At 40.3% G+C, this 23,990-nt stretch overlaps 3 protein-coding genes across 3 annotated transcripts in view; 2 read left to right on the top strand and 1 right to left on the bottom strand.

Annotated features, from left to right (window-relative positions):
* Positions 1–5,706, top strand: part of snap91b (synaptosome associated protein 91b) — a 36,224-nt gene extending 30,518 nt beyond the window's left edge. The window contains exons 21-23 of the mRNA XM_066667933.1: positions 1,286–1,384; positions 3,935–4,026; positions 4,552–5,706. Coding sequence (XP_066524030.1) covers positions 1,286–1,384; positions 3,935–4,021 — 186 coding nt within the window. The 3' untranslated portion in view covers positions 4,022–4,026; positions 4,552–5,706. The remainder of the gene's footprint in view (positions 1–1,285; positions 1,385–3,934; positions 4,027–4,551) is intronic.
* Positions 5,707–6,980: 1,274 nt separating this feature from the next.
* ccdc167 (coiled-coil domain containing 167) lies at positions 6,981–10,121 on the bottom strand. Its single transcript, XM_066669407.1, has 4 exons — positions 9,934–10,121; positions 9,212–9,306; positions 9,064–9,116; positions 6,981–8,958 (listed from the first exon to the last, which is right to left on the bottom strand). Exons 1-4 carry the CDS (start codon positions 9,991–9,993, stop codon positions 8,855–8,857), a joined length of 312 nt encoding a protein of 103 aa, XP_066525504.1. The 5' UTR covers positions 9,994–10,121; the 3' UTR covers positions 6,981–8,854.
* A 7,494-nt stretch (positions 10,122–17,615) lies between these two features.
* atp6v1e1b (ATPase H+ transporting V1 subunit E1b) lies at positions 17,616–23,022 on the top strand. The gene is made up of 9 exons (XM_066668498.1): positions 17,616–17,829; positions 18,871–18,936; positions 19,068–19,177; positions 20,062–20,128; positions 20,234–20,323; positions 20,853–20,921; positions 21,020–21,114; positions 21,260–21,347; positions 22,416–23,022. Exons 1-9 carry the CDS (start codon positions 17,797–17,799, stop codon positions 22,476–22,478), a joined length of 681 nt encoding a protein of 226 aa, XP_066524595.1. The 5' UTR covers positions 17,616–17,796; the 3' UTR covers positions 22,479–23,022.
* The last annotated feature ends 968 nt before the right edge of the window (positions 23,023–23,990 follow it).

Here is a 23,990-nt window from a genome sequence, read left to right as displayed (position 1 = left end):
GATAAACATTGTGCTGCATATTTATTCCACTGTGCTAACACACCTAGGGTGACCAGACGTCCTCTTTTTTAGACTTGGACGGTCTGACTGTAGAGCTACCGTTATTGGTCGATAACCTTCTCTGTAAACATTTAATTGGTCAGTCTGCACGTGAGTAGTCCTTGTTTACCTCAGACAAAGCTCATGTACCTACCCTCATCTGGAGCAGCTATGCCGAAACGTAAATGTAAGTTCTCGGATGAAGTAAAAAAGAAATGCCCATGTTTTGTGTAGCAAATAAAGGTGTAAAGGACCTAAAAGCACACATAGGTTCAGCTAAGCACACAATGGCAGCAAGGGGTGAGAGCTCATCACCCCCCCCCTCCCCCGGAGGCGTGTCCTCTTTTTCACCCTCTCAGATCTGGTCACCCTAAACACACCAAACCTAATGATAGAAAAACATGTAGCACATTCCCAGGATTGGAACTATGAACTGCTGCTTTAGACTCATGTAATGCATCGAGTGCAAATTGCTATTAATGTTTCAAGCGATAGTTTGGTGGAGCTGATCAGCATGTTTGGCATCCAATGTTTTCTTTTTTAGTTTTGCACTGGAGCTACAATTCTTATGTTGTTTGGTAATTTCAAATAGACTTGACACTGTTATGGATAAAAACAAATGTTCTTTTTGTTTGTTTGCTACATTAGCCTTGTAGCACCAGTGCAAAACTAAAACAAAAAAAATGAAACTTCAGATATCAAACATGTCTTCACTGGGAGATGGATCTTTCGGGTCAGGTGTGTAACTTCGTACAACTATCACTTTAACAATAGGCTTGCGAAAGCTCAATATGCAAAGAAGACCTTTAAAATGTTTGGCTTGCTAATTTTCTCCTCTATTTCAGTTAGATGCTGCAGCATAGTTGTGCATGTCCAAAGGGATTAGTTTAATCAGAAAAACCATTGCTCCAGTGTACAAAGATTGTTTACTTGTGAGTGTGTGTGTTTTTGTGAGAGTAAGAGAGAGAGAGAAAGAGAATGCACCTATCTACCTGTGTATGCATGCATGAGTGAACTGTGCTGTTGTCCAGTCTCGTTTTGTGTTAACGCCCACCTCCCTCCCACTGTAAAACACCCACCTTTAGCCTGCTCAATCCGGGGTCTCTCCTTTCATGGGGTCCCAGCTGCCATTTGGCATGGTAAGAATGTGTGCGTATAAGCGTGTGTATGTTTGTGTTTGTGAAAGCTTGTCTAGGTGTGTATCTCATGCTCTTTCTCTGTCTTACACACACACACACACACACAGACTGGTGCTACTGGAGCTTCTCCCGGCTCTCCAATGATGTTCCCCCAGCAGCCAATGGTGAGACCACAGTTTCCTGCGCCCGGAGCACCTGGAGCATCGGTATCACACCCATATTTGCTTACAATAATCTAGTCTAACTACAGTGCTAAGTGAGAAGTTTAGAGACACCTGTTTGAAAGTGTGTATCACGATCTTAAATGTGTTATGTGTGATTTGCATAGCAAATCATTACCATCATTACTCACACTCGAGTCTAAGGTCACCAATCCCATTGCTCAGTTTCAGCTACAAGTGTAAATAAACTCAGCACTGGAGCGATGGAGTGTGGGATGAGTTAGAATGGCATTTGCGATCCAGAACAAATCGACCAACATCACCTGACCTCACTAATGCTTGTGTGGCTAAATGCCATCAGGTCACTCCGACATTAAGTGTAGTGCTTTCCCAGAACAGCAGAGGTTGTTACTGCAGTAAATCGAGACAAACTCTGTCTGTTAAAACACTTTATCAAGAGAAATGCTGGATGAGCAGGTGTCTACAAACCTCTGGATATATAGTGTATAAGAAAGTTTAAGGCACTACATAGTGCCATTTATTCATTCATTCATTATCTATAACTGATTTATCATTCTAAGCATTGCAGTGGGTCTGGAGCCTACAGGAAATACCTGGACACAAGGCAAAAACACCCTAGAAGGGGCGCCCCTCAATCAGTGGCGGATGCTGGTCTTTCAAGGAGGGGAAGCTCAATTTCGGCCTACATCATAAAATGTGTCGGTTTATTTATACGTAAATTCTACCCTCCGTTCCTTTTCAAGAAAATGATCTGTGACCCTGTCGTACCAACAAGGCGTCTTTTCCAGGGACTTGACTAGTGTCCTCTCAATGGCCAGCAGAGCTAGGCTGCTTAAACGGCCTTGGCCCATGTGAAGTGTGTCCGCCTGTGAGTGCTTTGTGACGGTGGAGGGGCTCAGCAGCACCCGCTGGACAGAAACTGCGATAGAAGTCAGAAAGAGTGATAGAAGTCAGTCTCCAAACACAAGCAGCTACAAAAAACCAGAAATAGAAGCTCGATTTGTCGCTAGTCGTTTTTAACAAAGAAAATGCCGCTAAGAGGTTTAAGAAAGTCTCCGGTTCAACTCAGAACAGAATGAAAATGTAATGCGTCCACGGATCTCTACACCAAAGGATCGCTGATTCGCTCATTTCGCTGCCAGTCAAAAAGGGATTCAGCCTCAGACAGATCATCCAATCATCATGCAGAAGCTGAGCACTGCCCCATAGACCCCCAGAGACGCTGAGCGTCTGATGGGCGGGACAAAGTCCAGCATTTATCCAATGACTCGTCTCATTTCGCTGCACTTCGCTGCTTCACTATTGAACTCTGTGGACGCTCAGCGTCCTCTCTGTTTAAAGCACCGTGAAGCTGCGGGAATGATTGAGAGGAAAGCCGCGTCTTTACCAGTGATAAAAAGCTGATTCTGAACAAAAGTTGAGCGCGTTGTAGTGCATATTTATTCAATGACATGTACACACAACAGTATATATTTGATCACTTATTTTTTAACATTTTAGGGGAAGCTGAGCTTCCGTTGCAGTCTTAGCAATCGCCTCTGCCCTCCATTACAGGGCATCACCCATTGACATATTAACACTTGGCATCACGCATGGACTCTTTTTAACACCCTTTTACCTGCTCCTCAATTATCAGGACATGGTGGTGATGTTATAGTGTGTGTTGTGCTGTTATGAGTGAATCAGACACAACAGTGCTGCTGGAGTTTGTAAACCCCCCTGTATCAGTGCTGGACTGAGAGTAGTCCACCAACCTGCGAGTGAATGACCAACACAAATTGTGCAGCAACAGATGAGCAACTGTCTCTGACTTTTCGTATACAAGATGGACCAGTGAGGTAGGTGTGTGTAACAGGGTTGACAGTGAGTGGACACAGTATTTAAAAACTCAAGCAGCACTGCTGTGTCTGATCTCATACACACCATCACCAGCTAAACAATACCTGCTCTGTGGTAGGCCTGTGGGGGTCCTAAGCATGGAAGAATGAAGTGAAAAGGGGCAAACATTGTAGCAGACAGATGGGCTAAAGCCTGTAGTTGAACTAAAAAGTGCTCCTGTATGGTCAATGGAGCTGGGAAAATGAACAGTGAGTGCAGAAATAAGGTATTCATAAGATCCTGATGTAGGGCGGCACGGTGGCGCTGTCGCAGTCACAGGTCCAGGGCCCTGGAGGTTGTGGGTTCGATTCCCACTCCAGGTGACTGTCTGTGAGGAGTTTGGTGTGTTCTCCCTGTGTCTGCGTGGGTTTCCTCTGGGTGCTCCGGTTTCCTCCCACAGTCCAAAAACACACGTTGGTAGGTGGATTGGCGACTCCAAAGTGTCTGAATGTGTGTGTGTGTGTGTGTGTTGCCCAGTGAAGGACTGGCGCCCCCTCCAGGGTGTATTCCTGCCTTGCGCCCAATGATTCCAGGTAGGCTCTGGACCCACCGTGACCCTGAACTGTATAAGCGCTTGCAGTTAGTGGGTTGTAGTCCAGATCCCCAATCTAATGTGTGCATGAACGGATTAATTATTTGCTCATATGTCCCCCTGTATTTTATATACGTTTGGTTTCTTTCCACTTCTCACCACAGATGTCTCCAGGGATAGCCCAGAGCCCAAGAAAGCCTCCTCCTCCTAAAGACCCACTTGCTGACCTGAACATTAAAGACTTTCTATAGATCAGGTACCTCCATACAGCCTAATAATTATAATACACACATTCCATGACCCAAAGTAACCTCACACCTGCTCTACTTAGTGAATTCTGCTACTTATAAATTCACCCATACTGACTTGAAGTCCTTGAATAGTGCATGTACAGTTTGTATAATCTCCATAGAAAAGTGGTACATACTCACATAAGCAGTCACACACATGGTCACCATGCTCAGTGCCAAATATCAGAGTATAAAGACCAGCAGCATGACTTCAAGTCAGGTCAGGTGAGAGGTGTCTGTGATCCAGAATAATCCTCTGTCAGTGCCTGATATCACTAATGCTCTGATCTCACTAATTTGAATGGCAGATGTCAGGTAGAGAGCTTTAACAACCTCTCAGTACCCTTCACTCCTGAATAAATGTTGGATAGAGGAAGTGTCTGGAATATTTTGGATTTATAGCATATTTGGAAAAAGATATGTAGCCCATTGTACAGAATTGTGACTAAATACTAAAAGCAGTGTCATTTTTTCCCCCCGTTTCATCACAGCTTCATCCTGTGCCCCTGAGGAAACGGATGTGTGTTCTTGTCTCTTCAGGGTCTCTTCTACTCTCCCACCCTCCCTCACTCTTTCTCTCTCTTTCTTTCTCTCTGTCTAATGTTGTACCACAGCCTGTGAAAGTGATCCTGTACACGTGTGTGTGTGTGTATTTTAATGTTATCCTTTTGTTTCCAAGCTATATTTACAAAGATGAAGTGTATAAGGTATTGATGGATGCATCCTTGTACATCAGCAGTGGTGGATGTGTGTTCATTTTTGATTTCTCCTGGCTCGCTTTTCTGTGAGAAAACCCAAACAGATGTGTGATGTTTTCTGTGGAAAAAAAAATTTATAATAACGTTTCGGTGTGGTGAATATCACTGGCCAATCTTGGGCTCACTCAATCCATGTCGTCATTTGAGGTATTAGTTGTCTAGCTCTTAGCCATACAGCTTATGGGAACTTATGAATGGACATGACATTAAATGATGTATTAAAAGATTGTGTAGCATCTCTCATTTCTGTTTCTGTTTTTACTGACGACTATCGGCCTGGTCTTCTTCCACTTTTATCGGTCACTTGTGACATGCAACATTTGACTAGGCCTACTGAAAAAGAATATGCATTTTAGAATATTTTATCTTTATTTTGAGATAAAAATGTTGAATATATTTTAGTTATGTTTAAAGTACTTTATGTATTAAATTACTGGTGCGAAGTATTTCATTTGTAAAAAAAAAAATCCCAAAAAAAACACTCACAAACCCGAGTTCCTCCATCCTGCCGCCCGAACGAGAGTCTGGTGAACAGCACGACTGCCTGGATGATTTTTCTATGCGTCCAGATGTTAAGCCGGATTACAGTATACGTATAGCTGCATTTACAGACACTCCTGGCATCTCTCTCGCCCTTGATACTTGTATTAACTGAACGGAAATAAACTGGCTGTTTGATGTTGTAATTCATTGCAGTTGATTATAGCAAGAGAAAATGTTAAAGGATTGTTCTAAAGACAGATGGAATAATGTTGAATTAACTGTGGCTGTGTGGGTCTGCTTTGTTTTCTATTTCCTTTTTTTGATTAAATTTATTTTTGGATGGAATAACCCCTTCTGCCCTGATACCCTTCCTCTGTGCATGTGAGTCCTGTTGAAATGCAATAAACAATTACCTGGAAACTGGTCGCTCAGTTCTTAAGGGGCATTTCACTTCAGACGGAGCTCACAAGTCAAAAATAGACAAGTGTTTCCATTCTGAATTCAGTCGGTGTCTGAAGCTGAACTGGCCTCAACCGTGTCACGGAACCAGGTTCAGTTCGGCTCGTTCCTTTTTAGACCATGTTCACCTTGTGTTTTAAAATGACATCCGTTAATATGGAAAGTGTAGATAAGCACAAGGAAATACTAAAAATGTTAAGCATTACAAATGTGAAGAATTATGGAACTGAATGATTAGGCTCATAATAAACATTTTCCTCTGTGTGAATAAAGAAGCCAATACACTGTCATTGACGCAAAACACTCCATAGCACCCCCTTTTGGAGCAGTCCATAAATGTATGTGAGAAATAGCACCCCTTGTGGTGCAGGCCCTGTGACAGTGAGTTACATGCCAGTGCCATAAGGTGCTTCACATGTAAAGACTCGCGCTGTAATATTTACTATATTTACTAATATTTACTAATAATATTTAATATTTACTTCTTTTCCACCTCATACAAGCGCAGTTTTCTGTTCTACTTTAACAGGGAGATTAGAGGCCATTATTCTTTCATTCGTTATTTGTAAACTGCTTTATCTTGTTCAGGGTCACTGTGGGTAAACAGCCTACCACTGGGCATACAGGAATACAACCTGGAAAGGGTGCCAGTCCATCTAAGGATATGTATAGGAATAGCTAACCCACCTACCAACTTTTTATTTTTACATCGTGAGCGGAAACACCTTAGTGACCCACAACCTCAGGACCTGGAAACTGTGGCAGTGCCCCTACCTGTTGCATCACTGTGCTGCGCAGCTAAAGTTTGTCTTGATTACATTCTGGTGCCTATACACTTTTAGCTTTTTGGAAAGAAGTGTAAACTCCAGCAAATGTCATAACTGTAAGTATAAACTAATGTATCTAAATTATCAAACGACTTCCTGCACAATGTACGCTTCTTAAACAACTTGGAGCTCCATGGTGATGTACAAAAATAAGCTGCTACATAACGTTCTATGAATCACTATTTTTTTTCCTGAGGGTGCCTATTAATATTTTTGGAACCACAATCCCACAAATATAATCTTTATAACCAATCCAGATCATTTGGCATAGTTCAGCAGGTCTCCAAAATCACAGGTGGGTAAAGCTTTTTCACATTATAAATTACTTGCACGATTTAGAAATATATGTATATTTGCTTTATATATGTTTTTAGACTATGCTTATAACATGCATACAACATCTTCACTTCATTGGACCGGGTAAAAGGTTCAGGAAAAAAAATAAAAATTTGAAAATCCCTCTGAACTCAATAAATAATAAGGGATGTACTAACAGGATACATGCTGCCCCAACTTACCCAAAGAAAGAGTGAAGATAATTCCAATAAAACTTATAGCGCCATTAAATAATCTGTGGGTTCGATTCTCGCTCTGGGTGACTGTCTGTGAGGAGTGTGGTGTGTTCTCCTTGTGTCCGCGTGGGTTTCCTCCGGGTGACTGTCTGTGAGGAGTGTGGTGTGTTCTCCTTGTGTCCGCGTGGGTTTCCTCCGGGTGACTGTCTGTGAGGAGTGTGGTGTGTTCTCCTTGTGCCTGTGTGGGTTTCCTCCGGGTGACTGTCTGTGAGGAGTGTGGTGTGTTCTCCTTGTGTCCGCGTGGGTTTCCTCCGGGTGTCTGTCTGTGAGGAGTGTGGTGTGTTCTCCCTGTGTCCGTGTGGGTTTCCTCCGGGTGACTGTCTGTGAGGAATGTGGTGTGTTCTCCCTGTGTCCGCGTGGCTTTCCTCCGGGTGACTGTCTCTGAGGAGTTTGGTGTGTTCTCCATGTGTCTGCCTGGGTTTCCTCCGGGTGACTGTCTGTGAGGAGTTGGTGTGTTCTCCCTGTGTCCACGTGGGTTTCCTCCGGGTGACTGTCTGTGAGGAGTGTGGTGTGTTCTCCCTGTGTCCGCGTGGCTTTCCTCCGGGTGACTGTCTGTGAGGAGTTTGGTGTGTTCTCCCTGTGTCTGCCTGGGTTTCCTCCGGGTGACTGTCTGTGAGGAGTTGGTGTGTTCTCCCTGTGTCCGCGTGGGTTTCCTCCGGGTGACTGTCTGTGAGGAGTTGGTGTGTTCTCCCTGTGTCCGCGTGGGTTTCCTCCAGGTGACTGTCTGTGAGGAGTGTGGTGTGTTCTCTATGTGTCTGCGTGGGTTTCCTCCGGGTGACTGTCTGTGAGGAGTGTGGTGTATTCTCCCTGTGTCTGTGTGGGTTTCCTCCGGATGCTCCAGTTTCCTCCCACAGTCCAAAAACACACATTGGTAGGTGGATTGGCGACTCAAACGTGTCCTTAGGTGTAAGTGTGTGAGTGAGTATGTGTGTTGCCCTGTGAAGGACAGGCGCCCCCTCCAGGGTGTATTCCCGCCTTGCACCCAATGATTCCAGGTAGGCTCTGGACCCACCGCGACCCTGAACTGGATAAGGGTTACAGATAATGAATGAATAAATAATCTGTGGTTAAGGATCTAAGACTAGGACTAACTCCAAATTAACAAAGGTTTTTCAAGATGGAAATTTTTAACCATAAATGGTAAAAATGAAAACACGGCAAGAGTTCATATGATGCTACTCAATGTATCTCTATCATAGTAAACCATACACAGATCCAGTATGATCCACAGCATTGTTCAAAGAGACAAATGTAGGCTGAAGAAATTGGCACGCTGCATTTATACTTAATATGCTAACTTGGTAATTCAAAAGTCTAAATTGCACTTTCCTTGTTTGGCGGCCATGTTAATACAGTATTTGAGATTATGCATACTTTAAAAAGCCTCAAGCTTGAGGTTCTCACCAGTGCAATGGTACAGTGGAAACACTCATTTAAAGCTCCAGTGCCTTGGAGCAATCATGACAACGAGAAACTTGGCTGATTCACTGGAAAGTTGGCCAGCACCCTAACTAGTGAAGTAGGTTTTGGAGATAACAACGCAGGACAAGCTCTGAGAAAGCACTGCACTGACACAACATAAAAATCACTTTTCTGCAAATAAAAAAAAACAGATGGAGCACTTGAGCCTTTTCTCAAAAGGTCCCATTAACAGAAGTCATGACAGACAAGCGCTGTAGTGTGAAGCAGGTGTCCTCAATTGATAAAGGCATAATAGAAAAGGGCACTGATGGCCAACAGAGCTACAGAGAGCATCATATTCCTCCGGTTCTCTCCTCGCAGCACCTGAAGCTCCTTCTCTAAAAGACAGGAAACATACAGAATATCATAAATACAACCAAATATTCGTCTATTCGGCTGAGATTTTTAGCATGTTTACTGTGAGCAACATTCATAAACCATACCATATATCTGTATCCTCTCGTTCATGATCACCATTTCATCTTCAAGAGCTTTTCTGTGGGCAAATGCATAACTTCTGTCAAAGCTTTGTCCAGTGCATGGTCACAATTACTGATAAGCTTCCTTCATCACGTTCATGTACGCTCTCACCTGTCCTCATCTGACAGCTCCTCTCGCCGGTGTCTGAACTCCACTCTCTCCAGACTGTTCTGACAGTGCAATCGCTGCTCTTCAATGCGGTCGATCTTGAGGAAAGATAATTAATAGCTGTAGTTCACAAATGAAAATGATAGACATCCGTGTATTTATTGCAGGAATTTAAAGGGGCATTTTGGCATAAACTTGCTTTAAATGTGTTGTTTGTAATGGTATGCAATATTCTGTACTAATAAGTTAGTATCTTTGATCTAAAGGCTCTTGAATCAAGATATGCAGCTAGTTTGTGTCTCTTATTGCTCTCTCATACACTTACTTACATACATTTTAAAATGTTTCACTACAGTTTACTGCATATGGAAGATATGGCCACATGCAAGATATCAGCCTAGGGTACCTTGGTTCTAGCAAACAAATAAATGTTCTAGGTGATAGAACTCCTATGAATTAAACACAGAGCCAATATCCAATGTTTTAACACAACATGTAGGCATATCTAAATTAAGACAAGCCACTATGGTTGAGGATCCAGGATGTCGTTTCACATTTACCTGATAAAGGCAGCCCATATTTAAACCCCACACATGCTCAGCCAGTGTCTAGGTGAATATTATAATTATTATTATTCTCCTGTACTTTCTCAGTAGAAATACACTTCAGCTCTAAGTACCGCAGACAAAATCTAGGACAGTCATTTACAAAGATTAACGGCTCACCTCATTAGCCACACTTATCTTCTCCTTCTTCATGGTCTTGGCGGATTTTGACTTGGTCATTTTGTGTAGGATTATTTAAAAATATAAAAGCATCCCCTGCTTCAAAACAGTTCAAAGTTGACGTCGACCTGCTTCTTCTTCTTCGTTTCAGGACCGAGAGAACCATGGAAACACTGCCACCTATCGCCCCATCGCCGTAGAACAGAATGAAAACAGACTAATGCGGCCATTTTAGAGAAGACAGGCGGGCTGTAACGGGAGAACCATTCCTTTCCCCATAATCCCCACAAAAAAGATTTCATTTATTTCCCGATGATTGAGTTCAAGATGACATGTTTACTTTTCAGTCTGTAATAATATGAGCGAGTCTTAAGAACAGTAAAGCATTGTTTATTTATTTAATGTGGAATTCTGCAAATAAATTGAAATTAGCAGAGTTCACTTCATTTAGGTTAGTTCCCTGTAGTAAATATTACTCAGCCAATTAATGTATCTCAGACAAATAGTAAACTGTGCTATTTATCTGGGGTGCCCAGAATGTGGCATAAGAGTGACTTTGTGTCACGTTTATTTTTTCATAATTAATTATTTACTTAAAATATTGGATGAAAAATACAATGATCTGCCTGGGCATGACACTTTAGAGCTTTTTATTACTTTATAAAAAGTTCCTCAAGAGGTTTGTAACACCACAAGTTTTGATGGCTATCCCAGTAAACAAGGAACGTTCAAAATAGGTCTAAAAGTAGTCTGTCCGTCAAGGACATACTTTAATTGTCAATGGACGTCCAAAATCCATCATAATAAGTTAGTTATGTGGTGACCAATGGATAATGTCAGTGGACGTCCAAACATGTTTTATACAAGTTATTTATTTCGGGACCAATTAATAACGTCAATGGACGTCCAAAATATGTCTAATAGTCGTCTTTTCAATGTCTGTGTTTGGACGTCTTTTCAACTTTCATTTTCAACCTTAAGAGAATGTTGATTAGACAGCATTCATTACGTTATTTCAACATTGAATCAACTGCTAATTGTTTACTGGGATTGTATTGTACTGTACTGACTCCCTATAGGTAATTTCAATTAATATTTATTTGAAAGAAAATATTTACTTATATGAAGGTGTCAAAAAGTATTCTATAATTATTTTGTAGTTCTATAACTATAGGGTGACCAGATCTGGGGGTGGGGGGGGGCTAGTTGATGAGCTCTCGCCCCTCGCTTCCGTTGTATGCTTAGCTGAACCTATGTGTGCTTTTAGGTCCTTTACACCTTTATTATTACATGGGAAAACATTGGAATTTCTTTTTTAATTCATCCGAGAACTTACATTTACGTTTCGGCATAGCTGCTCGAGATGAGGGTAGGTACCTGAGCTGTGCCTGACATAAACAACTACTACTGACGTGCAGACTGACCAATTAAATGTTTACAGAGAAGGTTATCGACCAATGATGGTAGCTCTACAGTCAGACCGTCCAATCAGAAGATTTTAAGCTACTTCACCACTCCCCCTTCTCACTCAAGCGAACCAATCGGAGTAGGGGAGGGCGGGACTAGTTTGTGAACGTAGAGCTTCTCGAAATTCTATGTAAGCTCTAGAAAAACAAAATCCCGGACGTTTGTGAAATTCTGCCCGGACATTTTTTAAGTCTAAAAAAGGGGACATGTCCGGGTAAAAGAGGATGTCTGGTCACCCTATATAACTAAAAAACTTTTTTTTCAACTATAAAGTTTTGTGTGTATATATTCCATCACAGAGATGTCGATACAACGATGCCAATACCAGCTGACTGACATGCCATATTTTTAAAAAGTTCACAGGTTCAAACAAGTTGCTTTCTACCAGCACTGCAATGTCTGACCCTCTTGTACCAGCACAACACACACTAACACCACCACATCAGAGCAATGGTGAAATTGTCTCATTCTGTATGCACAACTGAACACATTTCAACAATGAGTGCGCATTACCTGAATTTAATATTTAAAAGGTGTGTCTGGATATTTGTGGGCATACCATTGCCCATGAGGAAATTTCAGAAAGAAAATCTTAATTGAAACATGGATTTAAACAATAGCATGGTGTTTAAAATCATTTTACAATGATGTAGTGAATCTACACAGAATTGAGATATCTTTTTCCATGAACATCTGTTTACTTTCTAGTCAGAACATATGTCATTACCCCGACCACAGCCGCTAAGGCAATGCCACCAGTCAGGAGCACTGGGAGGTTAAAGGAACAGGCCGCTGGGGCAGCAGGCTGTGGCTGTGTTGCTAGTGGGGCCTCTTCAGCAGGTGAAACAGAGGATACCAAGGATTCATTAGGTTTATCAATCGACTCTGAAACAAAGCTTGTAATATCCTCTGCTGGTTCTGAGACTGGACCTTGTCTGGAGGGCAGAGGAAGCTCTTGTGGACATGGGAGGTAATGTAATGCTTCGGAGGTGAGTTCAGGCAAAGAGATGAAGACAGGGGACTCAGGGGGAGGAGTCGCTGGGGTGAGAGTAGTTTCTGGAATGTTGTCCATTATTTCTTCCACTTCTGGCTCCTCCACACACATCAGAAGCTCCATGGCCTCAGGAGGCTCCAGGTCAGAGTCCTCTAGTGACAGGACAGGTGAAATGGATGTGGAAAAATCTGCTGTCATCTCTGTAAGCTCTTTATAACTCATTGTGTTTTGGAAATCTATCTCTGACAATTCCTCTGACTCTGCCCTTCCCAAGAGTTCTGCCTCTTTTTTCCTTGGTTGTATGACATCATAAAAATTCTTTCTGTGTTCCTCTGGAAGAAGAGGGTTCCTTGTGTTTTCAGGGTCCCTTTCTTCAGGTTGTGAAATGCTCACTGAGGTCTCAGCTTTAGCCATGCTGTCAGTCTGCAAGGAAGCTGGCTTACTGCAGTTATCCACTGAACTAGTTGCAGGCTAGACCCAGCCCCTCAAGTTATTTTATTACTCTTCTCCAAAAATGGTTTTTCTTCCCCTATGCAAACAAATGGACCTGTATCAAACAATGAGAGTAAAAGTTATTCCTAATTTTCATTTTAAGCATGCAACCCTTCTAATTGATGCCTTGCCTAAGACCCTTACTTCTGGAACTGTACATTATTCAAGAACAATCCATTCAACCATCCAAGACCTGACACATATTTAGGGATTGTATCACTTATAGAATTATCAATAAATATCAATAATTCTTAAGTATAACATGAGGGCGGCACGGTGGAGCAGCAGGTAGTGTCGCAGTCACACAGCTCCTGGGACCTAGAGGTTGTAGGTTTGATTCCTGCTCCGGGTGACTGTCTGTAAAAAGTTTGGTGTGTTCTCCCCTGTGTCCATGTGGGTTTCCTCCCACAGTCCGAAAACACACGTTGGTAGGTGGATTGGTGACTGAAAAGTGTTTTTAGGTGTGTGTGTTGCCCTGTGGAGGACTGGCGCCCCCTTCAGGGTGTATCCCTGCCTTGCGCCCAATGATTCCAGGTAAACCCTGAACTGGATAAACGCTTACAGATAATGAATGAAATATAATATGAATGAGAGTTGTGCATTCCTATCTGTGATCTGACATTTAAGTTCTGTTTACTTTATTTACTTTAGACATGCAGCAATAGGTTTCCCCCTGAGTCAGTGTCATGCTGGTGTGCTTCCACACAAGGAAAATGCCATCAGAAGTAATAGTTTTGTGCTGTATATTTTCATTTAAGACACTTGGCTAAAGCTCTTATCCAGAATGACTTATTGTTTTAATGTTACTGTAGAAGGCTAATGTAGTATTAGGAGACTTAAACCAGGACTCATACTGGTGAATCAAACATGAATCAAATCCCAGTTCAATTCAAACCCCAAGTTACACAACATTACACCAACCACAATTTATTTATTGATATTTTTGCCCCTACAGATCACTACCATGTGCAAAACTGCTGTATATAGGTTAGGCCAGGAGTACAACTATAACAGTCTCATAACAGACTCTCTGTGCAACTTCAGTATTTTCCTCAATGTCACACACTGAACATAAAAATTAAGGCAAGGCAACGAACCCATCTGCCCTTGTCTACCCCTGCATTCTTGTCTATATATAGGTCTATGTGCACACATCTGACTATGTAAAACCTCACCGTGTACATTGCCATCTGTCCCCATGAGTGGAAGCTATTCCAGATATTTCACATGTCATTAGGAAGAGAACATGGAAGTCATCCTGTTGATAGGGGACTGGCAGCTCTATTGATTCTGTGACGTGAGGATTAAACACAGCTATATTTTTTCTATCGTTTTCTAAGTAATACAACAAATGATGCCTTTTATGTGCTGAATAAAGAATACATAGGAAAAGTTTATATTCATGATTCAAAAAGCACAGCAGGTCACAGAACACCATATAACATCTTAATATGACAGGTCTTTTACTGCAAACAGCTGGTCTCCACTCCAACATGTACAATGTCCATTCCTCAAGATCACACAGCCCTGCCCTAAACTACATTCACATACTTACACCAGAGTCAAATAACTGAGGCACAAATGTACAAATTATGAGGGCAATTACATAACATCTCCAAACTCATATACCATCACTGTTGTAAACATGACTCCTTTTTACCAACTCACAATCAGTCTCTGCTCAATTCATCTTATTTAAAAGACAAATTTCCAGTTCGTGATACTCTTCCTTCAAAATGTTTTGTTTTACTTTCCATCCACCATCAGAAGTAACACTAACCAATAAAAATATAATGTGCCATCCACTCCCCCACCACAACTGTCATGAAGAGTAAACATTCAGCAACTACAGACGCCTTCCCTGATGACGATGGGAGAAGTATCATAAGACTCTAAGTGTCTTGGATAGCACCCGTAGAGGAGCAGTGCTTAAATGTGAGGGAGTGTGTGAGAAAATGTGCCCCTTGTGGTGGAATTGTGTTTTCCCCGTGTCCGCGTGGGTTTCCTCCGGGTGCTCCGGTTTCCTCCCACAGTCCAAAAACACACGTTGGTAGGTGGATTGGCGACTCAAAAGTGTCTGTAGGTGTGAGTGAATGTGTGTGTGTGTCTGTGTTGCCCTGTGAAGGACTGGCGCCCCCTCCAGGGTGTGTTACCGCCTTGCGCCCAATGATTGGCTCTGGACCCCCGCGACCCTGAACTGGATAAGGGGTTACAGATAATGAATGAATGAATGAATGTGGTGTAATTCCTAACCATGAGTGAGTGAGTAACAAGGGGCTATGCATCTAAAATATTAATGAAATAAATAGATGTATAAACTTCTAGCTACCGCTTAATTCACTCATGATACATATTCACATATTCTAATATATATATATATATATATATATACCACACGTTAGCATTATATTAATTTAAATGGGGTTTTAAATACTTTATTAAAAAGTTACTCCAAATTATTTTACTAAGTTAATACTCCATCTGGTCATAAACTGCATAGGACATGAAGCCTGTTAACAGAAGACATGCTCAGATGTTGAAGAAGGCAGGAGAGAGAGCCGATGTCCGATCGCTGAGGGCTTACACATTCTGATGAATCCAGTGACTGCATTGACTGATAGGAATATCTGATGCTGACTCACAATCGAGTAATATGTGATATCAAAAAGGGCTGTAAGGTGAAACAGTAATCTATGTGTACAGGCTGCAGGTATTATGTCTGGTGTAAAAATAACTGTTCATTTTAACACCTATGACCAAGGGTCTGGTGAATGGAGAATGACTAATAGTCACTGAATTCACACTCACACACACACACACAATGATAATGATGGCAGATCAAGTTATTAACAATCTAAGCCCTTTTCAACCTTCTGATCTAAGAATAATTTGCCCTTAATTGTCCTCAGGTAAGTGTAGTTGTAGTTTTGTGACTGTTCATATGACATGGCCATACACCCTTATTGTTTCACTGACAGATTAAATTTAAGGGACTTTTGCAGTACCTGATATGACTAACCTTTGACCGAACATTTTATTCCTATGTTTATAAAATATTCTCAGTTCTCCTTTCTCAATTGTCGTGTATAGTCCATTATATATTTTTATGCAAATCCACAGAGGTTTAAGTCTTTAGAAAGAACACTTTAAAAAAATGTTTAAATTATTTCTGTCTATTAAAATCTCTGAACATGTCTTACCTTTCTCCACAGCTGCTTCGTGCAGAAACTTTGTACTGAAAATAACACAGATTCACACACACTGAAGCAGCACGCTGAGCTCTTTACACTCCTCCCTCTACACTTTCACCCACCCCCAATATCCTTTTGTGTCAATCATCTGTTCAGCTCATTCTCTTATTAAGCTCTCAATAAACCTCTCAATAAACTATTCAAAATAAAGAATAATAATAACATTATGACACAGAGCAAAATGAACAGGCCATATGCCTAATTTTATTATAAAAATTATTTTTCATTAACAGGATTTTGCACAAGATTTTATTTTTTAAAAGAATTGGCACTAATACATGTCTTGGGGTATGAATCTATTTAAATCATATTTATTTTGTTTCTCATGACTGAGTATATGAATATGTGAGTGAGAGAGCCTCGACATTATACATGACAACACCAGTTAACATTAAATATAATAAATTAACTACAAGTAAAATATTCAGAATTGTGGAATTATAACAATGAATAATTTTCACTAATCATAATGCTGCTACAGGGCACGGTGGTGCAGCAGGTAGTGTCGCAGTCACACAGCTCCAGGGGCCTGGAGGTTGTGGGTTCGATTTCTGCTTCGGGTGACTGTCTGTGAGGAGTTGGTGTGTTCTCCCTGTGTCTGTGTGGGTTTCCTCCGGGTGACCCTCTGTGAGGAGTGTGGTGTGTTCTCCCTGTGTCTGTGTGGGTTTCCTCTGGGTGCTCCGGTTTCCTCCCACAGTCCAAAAACACACATTGGTAGGTGGATTGGTGACTCAAAAGTGTCTCTGTGTGTGTGTGTGTGTTGCCCTACGAAGGACTGGCGCCCCCTCCAGGGTGTATTCCCGCTGTGTGCCCAATGATTCCAGGTAGGCTCTGGACCCACTGCAACTGGATAAGCACTTAAAGATAATGAATGAATGAATGAATAATGCTGCTACAGCTGGATTTGTCAGTTTTTTTAGAATGTAAATTCTAACATTTCTCTTAAAAATGCATTAAAATTTGAAGGTTTGTTCTTGTTGTTAATTAGGGTGGTCTTTGTTCCCTACTCCCTATGCTCTCCATACTTTCTGCACTGCAGAGGTCATGAAATTATGGCTGTTTTACCTGCCAGGGTCTATGTAGGGAGCCATGAAATTAAGCTTGAATATAAATAGCCTTTTATTCAACTCTGAAATCAGAACAGTTTCTTTGTCTGAAGTCTTGTCTATTTATTCCACACTCATTGTCGTTTTCTGGGTATGTGTTTGTAGCCTTCTTTTCCTAGTGGGTCCCCACAACGCAAACCATTAAATTTTAAGGTAAAGACATGTTTTAATATTAGGAGTATATTAGTCTAAGGACTGGGTTTGGAGTAATGGTTAGCGTTAGACTGGTAGCAGTTGGAGTTAAGGTTAGAGTAAGTCTCTTCAATATGAATGGTGGTGTATGTAATGTCCCCACGATGCGTGAAAACAAACTTGTGTGTAAGTGCGGTAACGCCACTGATTGGTCAGTGAAGGGGAAGTGAGGTCTCATGTGACGCTGCGCTGTTGGCTGAGAGTCAGCTGATCGGCTCGGGGTGTTTTCTTTCTTCGTCACGATCCGCTCCGTGTGTTTGACTCTTTATCTGCTTCATTTCGTTTAAAACATCTAAAATCTGTCAATTATTTTTCTCAGACCCGTTCATCTGTGTGAGCTGCTCGAAATCCCGCTGCAGAGATGGCGCTCAGCGACGCGGACGTGCAGAAGCAGGTGAGAGAGATATATATGGAGAGAGAGAGAGAGAGAGAGAGATAACCTTCAGATCAGCAGCTCTTCTAAGACCTGAAAGATGGAGAACATATTAATATCATTAACACCTCGCACACTGCTTCAACAGCAAGAGCCTGATCTGTTACTGAGGTTTAACCGTCGAGTGTTTACAAAAACGTAGCGCGAAACGTAAAATATTTGAATGTAAATAGCTAGCCTACGTATTTCAAAATAATTTCACTTCTACGTTTGTTTTGAACTAAGTTATTGTGTTTAACGCATGGTAAAGGAGTTAAAGCGTGGATTGTTGAATGAATGAGTATATGGATGAAAGACTGAATATCTTAATTAATAAAAAAAACAGTAAATAAAAGGATTGTTAAATGGATGAATGAATTAATTGATGAGTAATTAGATAAATAAATTTAGTCACACAAAAGTACAGAGAATTTTTTCCAGTTTAAAGACTTTGAAGACCCTCTTCAAATGATGGAACTTGAATATAGGCAGAAAAAGGAACACCCCCCCCCCCCCAGCTGCCTGTTTCTTCACTTTGGTGATATCATGCAGGTTTATAAAGCAAAACACTTCTTATTTCAGTTAACAGGCCACTGTTGAAACTGCATCTATCAGTTTTCACTGAAGGCCTCAGTAAGGGTCCACAGAGAGTGCTCTTGAGAACCTCTTTGAAACACTAAATGAGAAATGGCACGCTTTACAGCAACGCCGACTCAGTTATGGACCACAAGACCATGAGTGTGACGTGTGACTGGGCTTAAGAACTTCTAAAATATTCAGTCTATATTTATTAGCCTCTACAAAGGTGGATTTCTAAATGTAGGTTGTATGCTAGTATATAATATAACAATTCACATTCAGTATATGTTTTTAGTTTTTATTCTCTCAAATTCACACATTGGAGATGACCTATATTTCACTTTAAAAGTGTGCACTTTACTCAGCTGATTCTTGATTGGATATTTAAAATACAGTCAACTAGAATTTATTAATTTCAATATTATCCCCTCTCTCTGTTCACAGATCAAGCACATGATGGCTTTCATTGAGCAGGAGGCCAATGAAAAAGCAGAGGAGATTGATGCCAAGGTAAAAAATATATATAAATATATGATTAAATATGACTTTACAAAGGTATTTATGGTGTTTTCCTGACTGCTCTACCAGTCGTAGATTATTATTGGTAATACTTTCTGAATGTATTCCTGCTCTCTCTGTAGGCAGAAGAAGAGTTTAACATTGAGAAGGGTCGTCTGGTGCAGACTCAGAGGCTGAAGATCATGGAATACTATGAAAAAAAGGAGAAGCAAATTGAGCAGCAGAAGAAAATGTGAGTCACGTTATGAAGAGAGAAGTGAACACAACATTAGACTTTACACTTCCATTTCTTCAAACCGTGGCCTCCACTATTTTATAATTGAGTAATCTTTCATTAAAGGAATTAGTTTATCCCCTAAATGTATGAATAATTCACTCAATTTGAGTTTAGCTTATTGCTAGGCTATTGTCATGAATAATGTTGGTTATTTAGCTAGATACTGTCATAACAGTCAGTCATAACGGTGTTTTACCGCGGCGTTGTTCAGCTGTTGTCCACCAGTGACGTCACGGTCGCGTTGAAGAATTTCCGTAGCGAGCTCGGGTTTTTCCGTCTATTTAATAAAATTGTCAGTTTTAAAGCAAATTAAGCTGCTATTTTCATTTTAAGTCATACTTATATCTGTCAGTAACTAAAATAATGTGAAATATTCATGGAGGTCCATTAAGTGGTGCTTAGCCTTTAAGAAGTACACACAGTCATTTCAAATGGTTTGGGGTGAAGAAGAAACTTACTGAGCCAGAATTGTTCACAACAGAGTGGACTGGAGTGAGAGATCTTATTCATTATATGCTTCTAGAAGCTATATCACAGAAAGGTTTTACACAGTGTTCAATGCTGCTTGCTTTTTGAAAGATTTATTTTTTGAAAGGTACATGCAGAATGTCGTTTAGTAAAATAGGTTTCAAAGAAAGCATATTTTTTTGGATTCACTACCACCATTACACTCCGGATAGTTATTCATTACCGTAAATACAATGGCTATATGGATATTGTGACCCTCAAGGATCTGAAGAATTGCAAACATATGCCATATATTTTTGCAGTCCTCATGGATGACGTTCCTACAAGCTTTATGAAGTAATAATGACTCAACCCTCTCTTGCTTTTCACAGCCAAATGTCCAATCTGATGAACCAGGCCAGACTGAAGGTTCTGAAGGCTCGTGATGACATGATCTCGGTTTGTAATTATTTTCTTGTGGTTTTCTTAAGTAAGAGTTGAGCTGATTAATCAAGAATGCTAAATGGTTTGTCTGTGTCTGTAAACGTTGGGATATGTTTCTAGGACATGCTGAACGAAGCCCGTCACAGGCTGGCTAATATAGCCAGGGACCCGTCCAGGTACTCGATCCTGATAGATGGTCTGGTCCTGCAGGTGAGCATCCGGAGACAACAGAATCTGTGAGAGGCATGGATTAGACCAGAAATATAGCCTTTATATAGTTCCTCACGTCACTGTCTGGTTTGTTCTTTATCGCCCCCTTGTATTGTGGGTTGTAACTGCCGTAGTAATGAAATTACTAAATTGTTAGTGAGTTCTGTGGCTGTAGTTTGGCAGATTAGAATACAGCTTGGTTTGTGTTGAATTATGACAGATTTTGAAATGCAAATTTCTGTAGTGTAAAGAATTTTATAGCATAAGGAATTCTCACAGTAAAAACTCAGATACTTCTTGGAAGATTTGCAGTTCCCAGAACTGAACTATTTGGTTTGTAGGCACATTCTCCTCTAATGTCCCCCTGCCCCACCTCCAAAATCAATGGAATTAATGGAGTTTGTCCTCCTGCTTTGTTGTAGTAACAGCCTCTGAGTTCAGTTCAGATTACAGTCGCTAAATTCACTAATTGTCTGAATGCATTTGGAAAGAGGATATTCACAAGAGCTCTATGTTTTATGATTTTAAGGGATTCTACCAGCTGCTTGAGCCTAAAGTGACAATCCGTTGCCGCAAGCAGGACTTGGGCTTGGTTCAGGTCGGTTTTTACTTTACTAGCGGAAGGAAGATAAAACCAGGATTTGGTGCTTTGAAACATCAGTTAAAGATGAACATCTGCTTGTTTTTGCTTATTAGGCTTCTGTGAAGAAAAACATTCCCATCTACAAAGGATCTGCGAAGAACAATCTCGAAGTGCGTATTGACCAAGACAATTTCCTCCCTTCAGATATGTGAGTACAATCTATTCCAAATTCACTGAAGTCCCAAACTCTGCATAGACTTTCATTTATTCAAGAGCTTTTCAAATAGCATGAAGTTGCATGAATTTGAATCTTGTACAGGTTGTATTTGAAACTATGTATTATCCTTTTTCAGCTCTGGTGGTATTGAGATTTATAATGCAGATGGAAAGATCAAGGTGTCCAATACTCTGGAGAGCAGGCTTGACCTCATCGCACAACAGGTAGAGTGTGAAGGCTTGGAAAAGAAATTCAAGTGACAGTTCAAGACTCTCACTAGTTTCCACTTTGAGAATCCAGCTGGTATTAACTGTTTTTGTGACTTTTTGCAGTGTCACTCTCAGTAATTAATTGAGGCTAAATTAGGGTGAAAGACACTTCAATGGAGATCGGAAACTTTTCCAAACAGACTGAAAACTTAAAGAAATCAGTAGAAGGACTCACATTATATTTCTCACAGTATAAATGTTAGTTAGAAGTGTTACCAGAATGAACTCCAGGTTCACAAACATTATAGAGCTTTTTTTTAAATTAAATTGTCCTATCAGGCATTTCAAGGAAAAACAAATATAAAATGATCGTATTAATTGTACATTTTTTTTTGTTTGTTTTATAAACATCTTTTGTACAGCACTTTGTTTTAGCTGTTGGTGTTTTTTAAAGTGCTCTATAAATAAAGTTGAGTACAGTGATCCCTCGTTTTTCGCGGGGGATGCGTTCCAAGACCACCCGCGAAAAATGATTTTCCACAAAGTAGAGGAAAGATTTTTTTTTTTTTTTTTTTTTTTTTTTTTTTAAATGTATTTAACGAGTATTTGGACTTTTAAAACCCTCCCTGTGCTGTTAACAACCCACCCTTTGCGGTAAACAGTCATTCTATAATGTTTTTCAGCTGGAACTACATGTGATATCCTACCAGTTTCTTTAATAGAGTAATCCCTAAGCTGTGATTTAGCGTCAGTAAATTTCACTCGGATGTGGACATGAACAATACATGTACTGTACGTAAGAAATACTTACGTTTTTCCTAGATTTTCCCTCAATATCCACAATATAGTGGCCATAAGCCCCCTTGAAAAAACCCTCAAAGTAGCGAATCCACGAAACATGAACCGTGAAGTAACAAGGGATTACTGTATTTGATTGGCACTTCTGATTTCATTAGCTGTTGCATTTTGAAATATTAATCAGGTATTTCAATATATTAGTTTACAATATTTCCAAACCCACAGAAAAGTGCATTTTGTTAATATATGTTCTGATTCAACTATTTCTTTGATTTCTCCGTCTAGATGATGCCTGAAATCAGGGTTGCCCTGTTTGGAGCAAATCAGAATCGCAAGTTCATGGATTAATTCCTCTTCAACCCTAAAGCATTGAGTATCACGACAGAAAGACAGTGTTTGATTTTGTTTCATTTTTGACTATTCTGTCTAAAGTAGTATTCAACTTGAGGAAAGAACTTTTACGTGTATGTCTGTGCTGTAATTTGTGATTCATTGTTACTGTAAAAAAATCGAAGTGAGGACTGTGTCTTGATTGGCTGCTAAAGACTTATATTTATCATCTCTTGCTCTGATTGGCTGTGCCATTCAGTAACTATGCTACGTATGTTTACAAGAAAGTCTGAACTGCTAATAAGGCTAAAGTTAAGTCTTAATCATACATGAACACTTTCCATTATTTAAGACATTCCCTGTATGTTATTATGTTCCGGTACACTATCACAAAGGAAAACTCACTTTGCTGAGACAGTGGAAAACAGTTTGTAAGTTAATTTATTAGTGGACAATGGTTTTAGTTTTGTCCTTCCTGTTAAAGAATATATGTGGTGTAACTGAACCAAATGCATTTTTGTTTAACTCTGAGATTATATTGATGTGGAAAAAAAAAAAAGAATCGTGTGTCCTTGTGTCGGTTCTGTTAACTGTGAATGCGTTGTTCACTGCCCAAATTTCAGAATGGTGCACATTTGGCAGAAGAATGAAGTACTTCAACAGATTTGCAGAAACATTTAGGACATTTCTGCAAGTCACTCATGATTCCTCTATTGTGTAAAGACTGTTGAGAGAGAGGAATAATGAAGTGCTCAGTTCAGCTGACCATCATGCAGTTAAACATGGGGAAGTGGAATGTTTTAAATACAGGGTTAAGCTAAGTTTCCATTCACACCCCTGTTGGTATCAAGCAAAGTAAGGTCAGAGTTTGGAGGAAGAGTCCGTATCTAGGGTAAGTGTATTAGAATGGTTTATATATACTATATATTTATAATTTTTTAACCTGGTTTTGCACTCAGGATTCTTTATCAGAAGAACATGTTAAGAATATTGAGCTAAACATCTGAGGTGAATTAGCCAAGCTTTCTAAACCTTCCACAAAAGTTAGCGTTTAGTTGATTTATTTGCTTGAAAGCCTACATATACAAATTTAGATATTCTTATTTTGAGAAAATGAATTTGAAACGCTGTTATTTTATGTACTTTTAAATTTAAAATATATTTACTACTGAATGATTTGAGTGTTGGGAAAATATTTAAATAATTCGGGTTGGTTTTGTTTTACATTCAAGCTTTACTTTGGAGGCTTTGTAGCTTTACGTTTACATTTAGATCTTAAAGGCTAAGCACCAGCGATATGAAAGTGTTAAACAAATAAATACAGTGGAATCTGAGTTCCTAACTTGTGTTTATTGATAGTCAGAAAACATGTTATTTCTTACTAATTCAAGGAATAAGGTTTAAAAGACCGTTGGTTCCCCCCCCCAACGGTGTTGGGAAACTCTAATAGGCGTCTTGCCTGTGACGTAGATGGTGGACAACAACTCTAGAAGCTGCACTTAATTTAATGCAAAATGACGAAAAGGTGTG

Source organism: Hoplias malabaricus, chromosome 4 (assembly GCF_029633855.1).
Source record: "Hoplias malabaricus isolate fHopMal1 chromosome 4, fHopMal1.hap1, whole genome shotgun sequence".
NCBI lineage: Eukaryota > Metazoa > Chordata > Actinopteri > Characiformes > Erythrinidae > Hoplias > Hoplias malabaricus.
Note: the sequence above shows the minus strand (reverse complement) of the source record. Positions and strands in the feature narration are given on the sequence as shown.

Coding starts and splice junctions, on each gene's coding strand:
- ccdc167 (XM_066669407.1), bottom strand. CDS start 9,993: ATGACCAAGTCAAAATCCGCCAAGACCATGAAGAAGGAGAAGATAAGT. Junction 9,307..9,933: donor AGATAAGTGTGGCTAATGAG/GTGAGCCGTTAA, acceptor TCTTTCCTCAAG/ATCGACCGCATTGAAGAGCA. Junction 8,959..9,063: donor CGAGAGGATACAGATATATG/GTATGGTTTATG, acceptor CCTGTCTTTTAG/AGAAGGAGCTTCAGGTGCTG.
- atp6v1e1b (XM_066668498.1), top strand. CDS start 17,797: ATGGCGCTCAGCGACGCGGACGTGCAGAAGCAG. Junction 20,129..20,233: donor CTCGTGATGACATGATCTCG/GTTTGTAATTAT, acceptor ATATGTTTCTAG/GACATGCTGAACGAAGCCCG. Junction 21,348..22,415: donor TTGACCTCATCGCACAACAG/GTAGAGTGTGAA, acceptor TTCTCCGTCTAG/ATGATGCCTGAAATCAGGGT.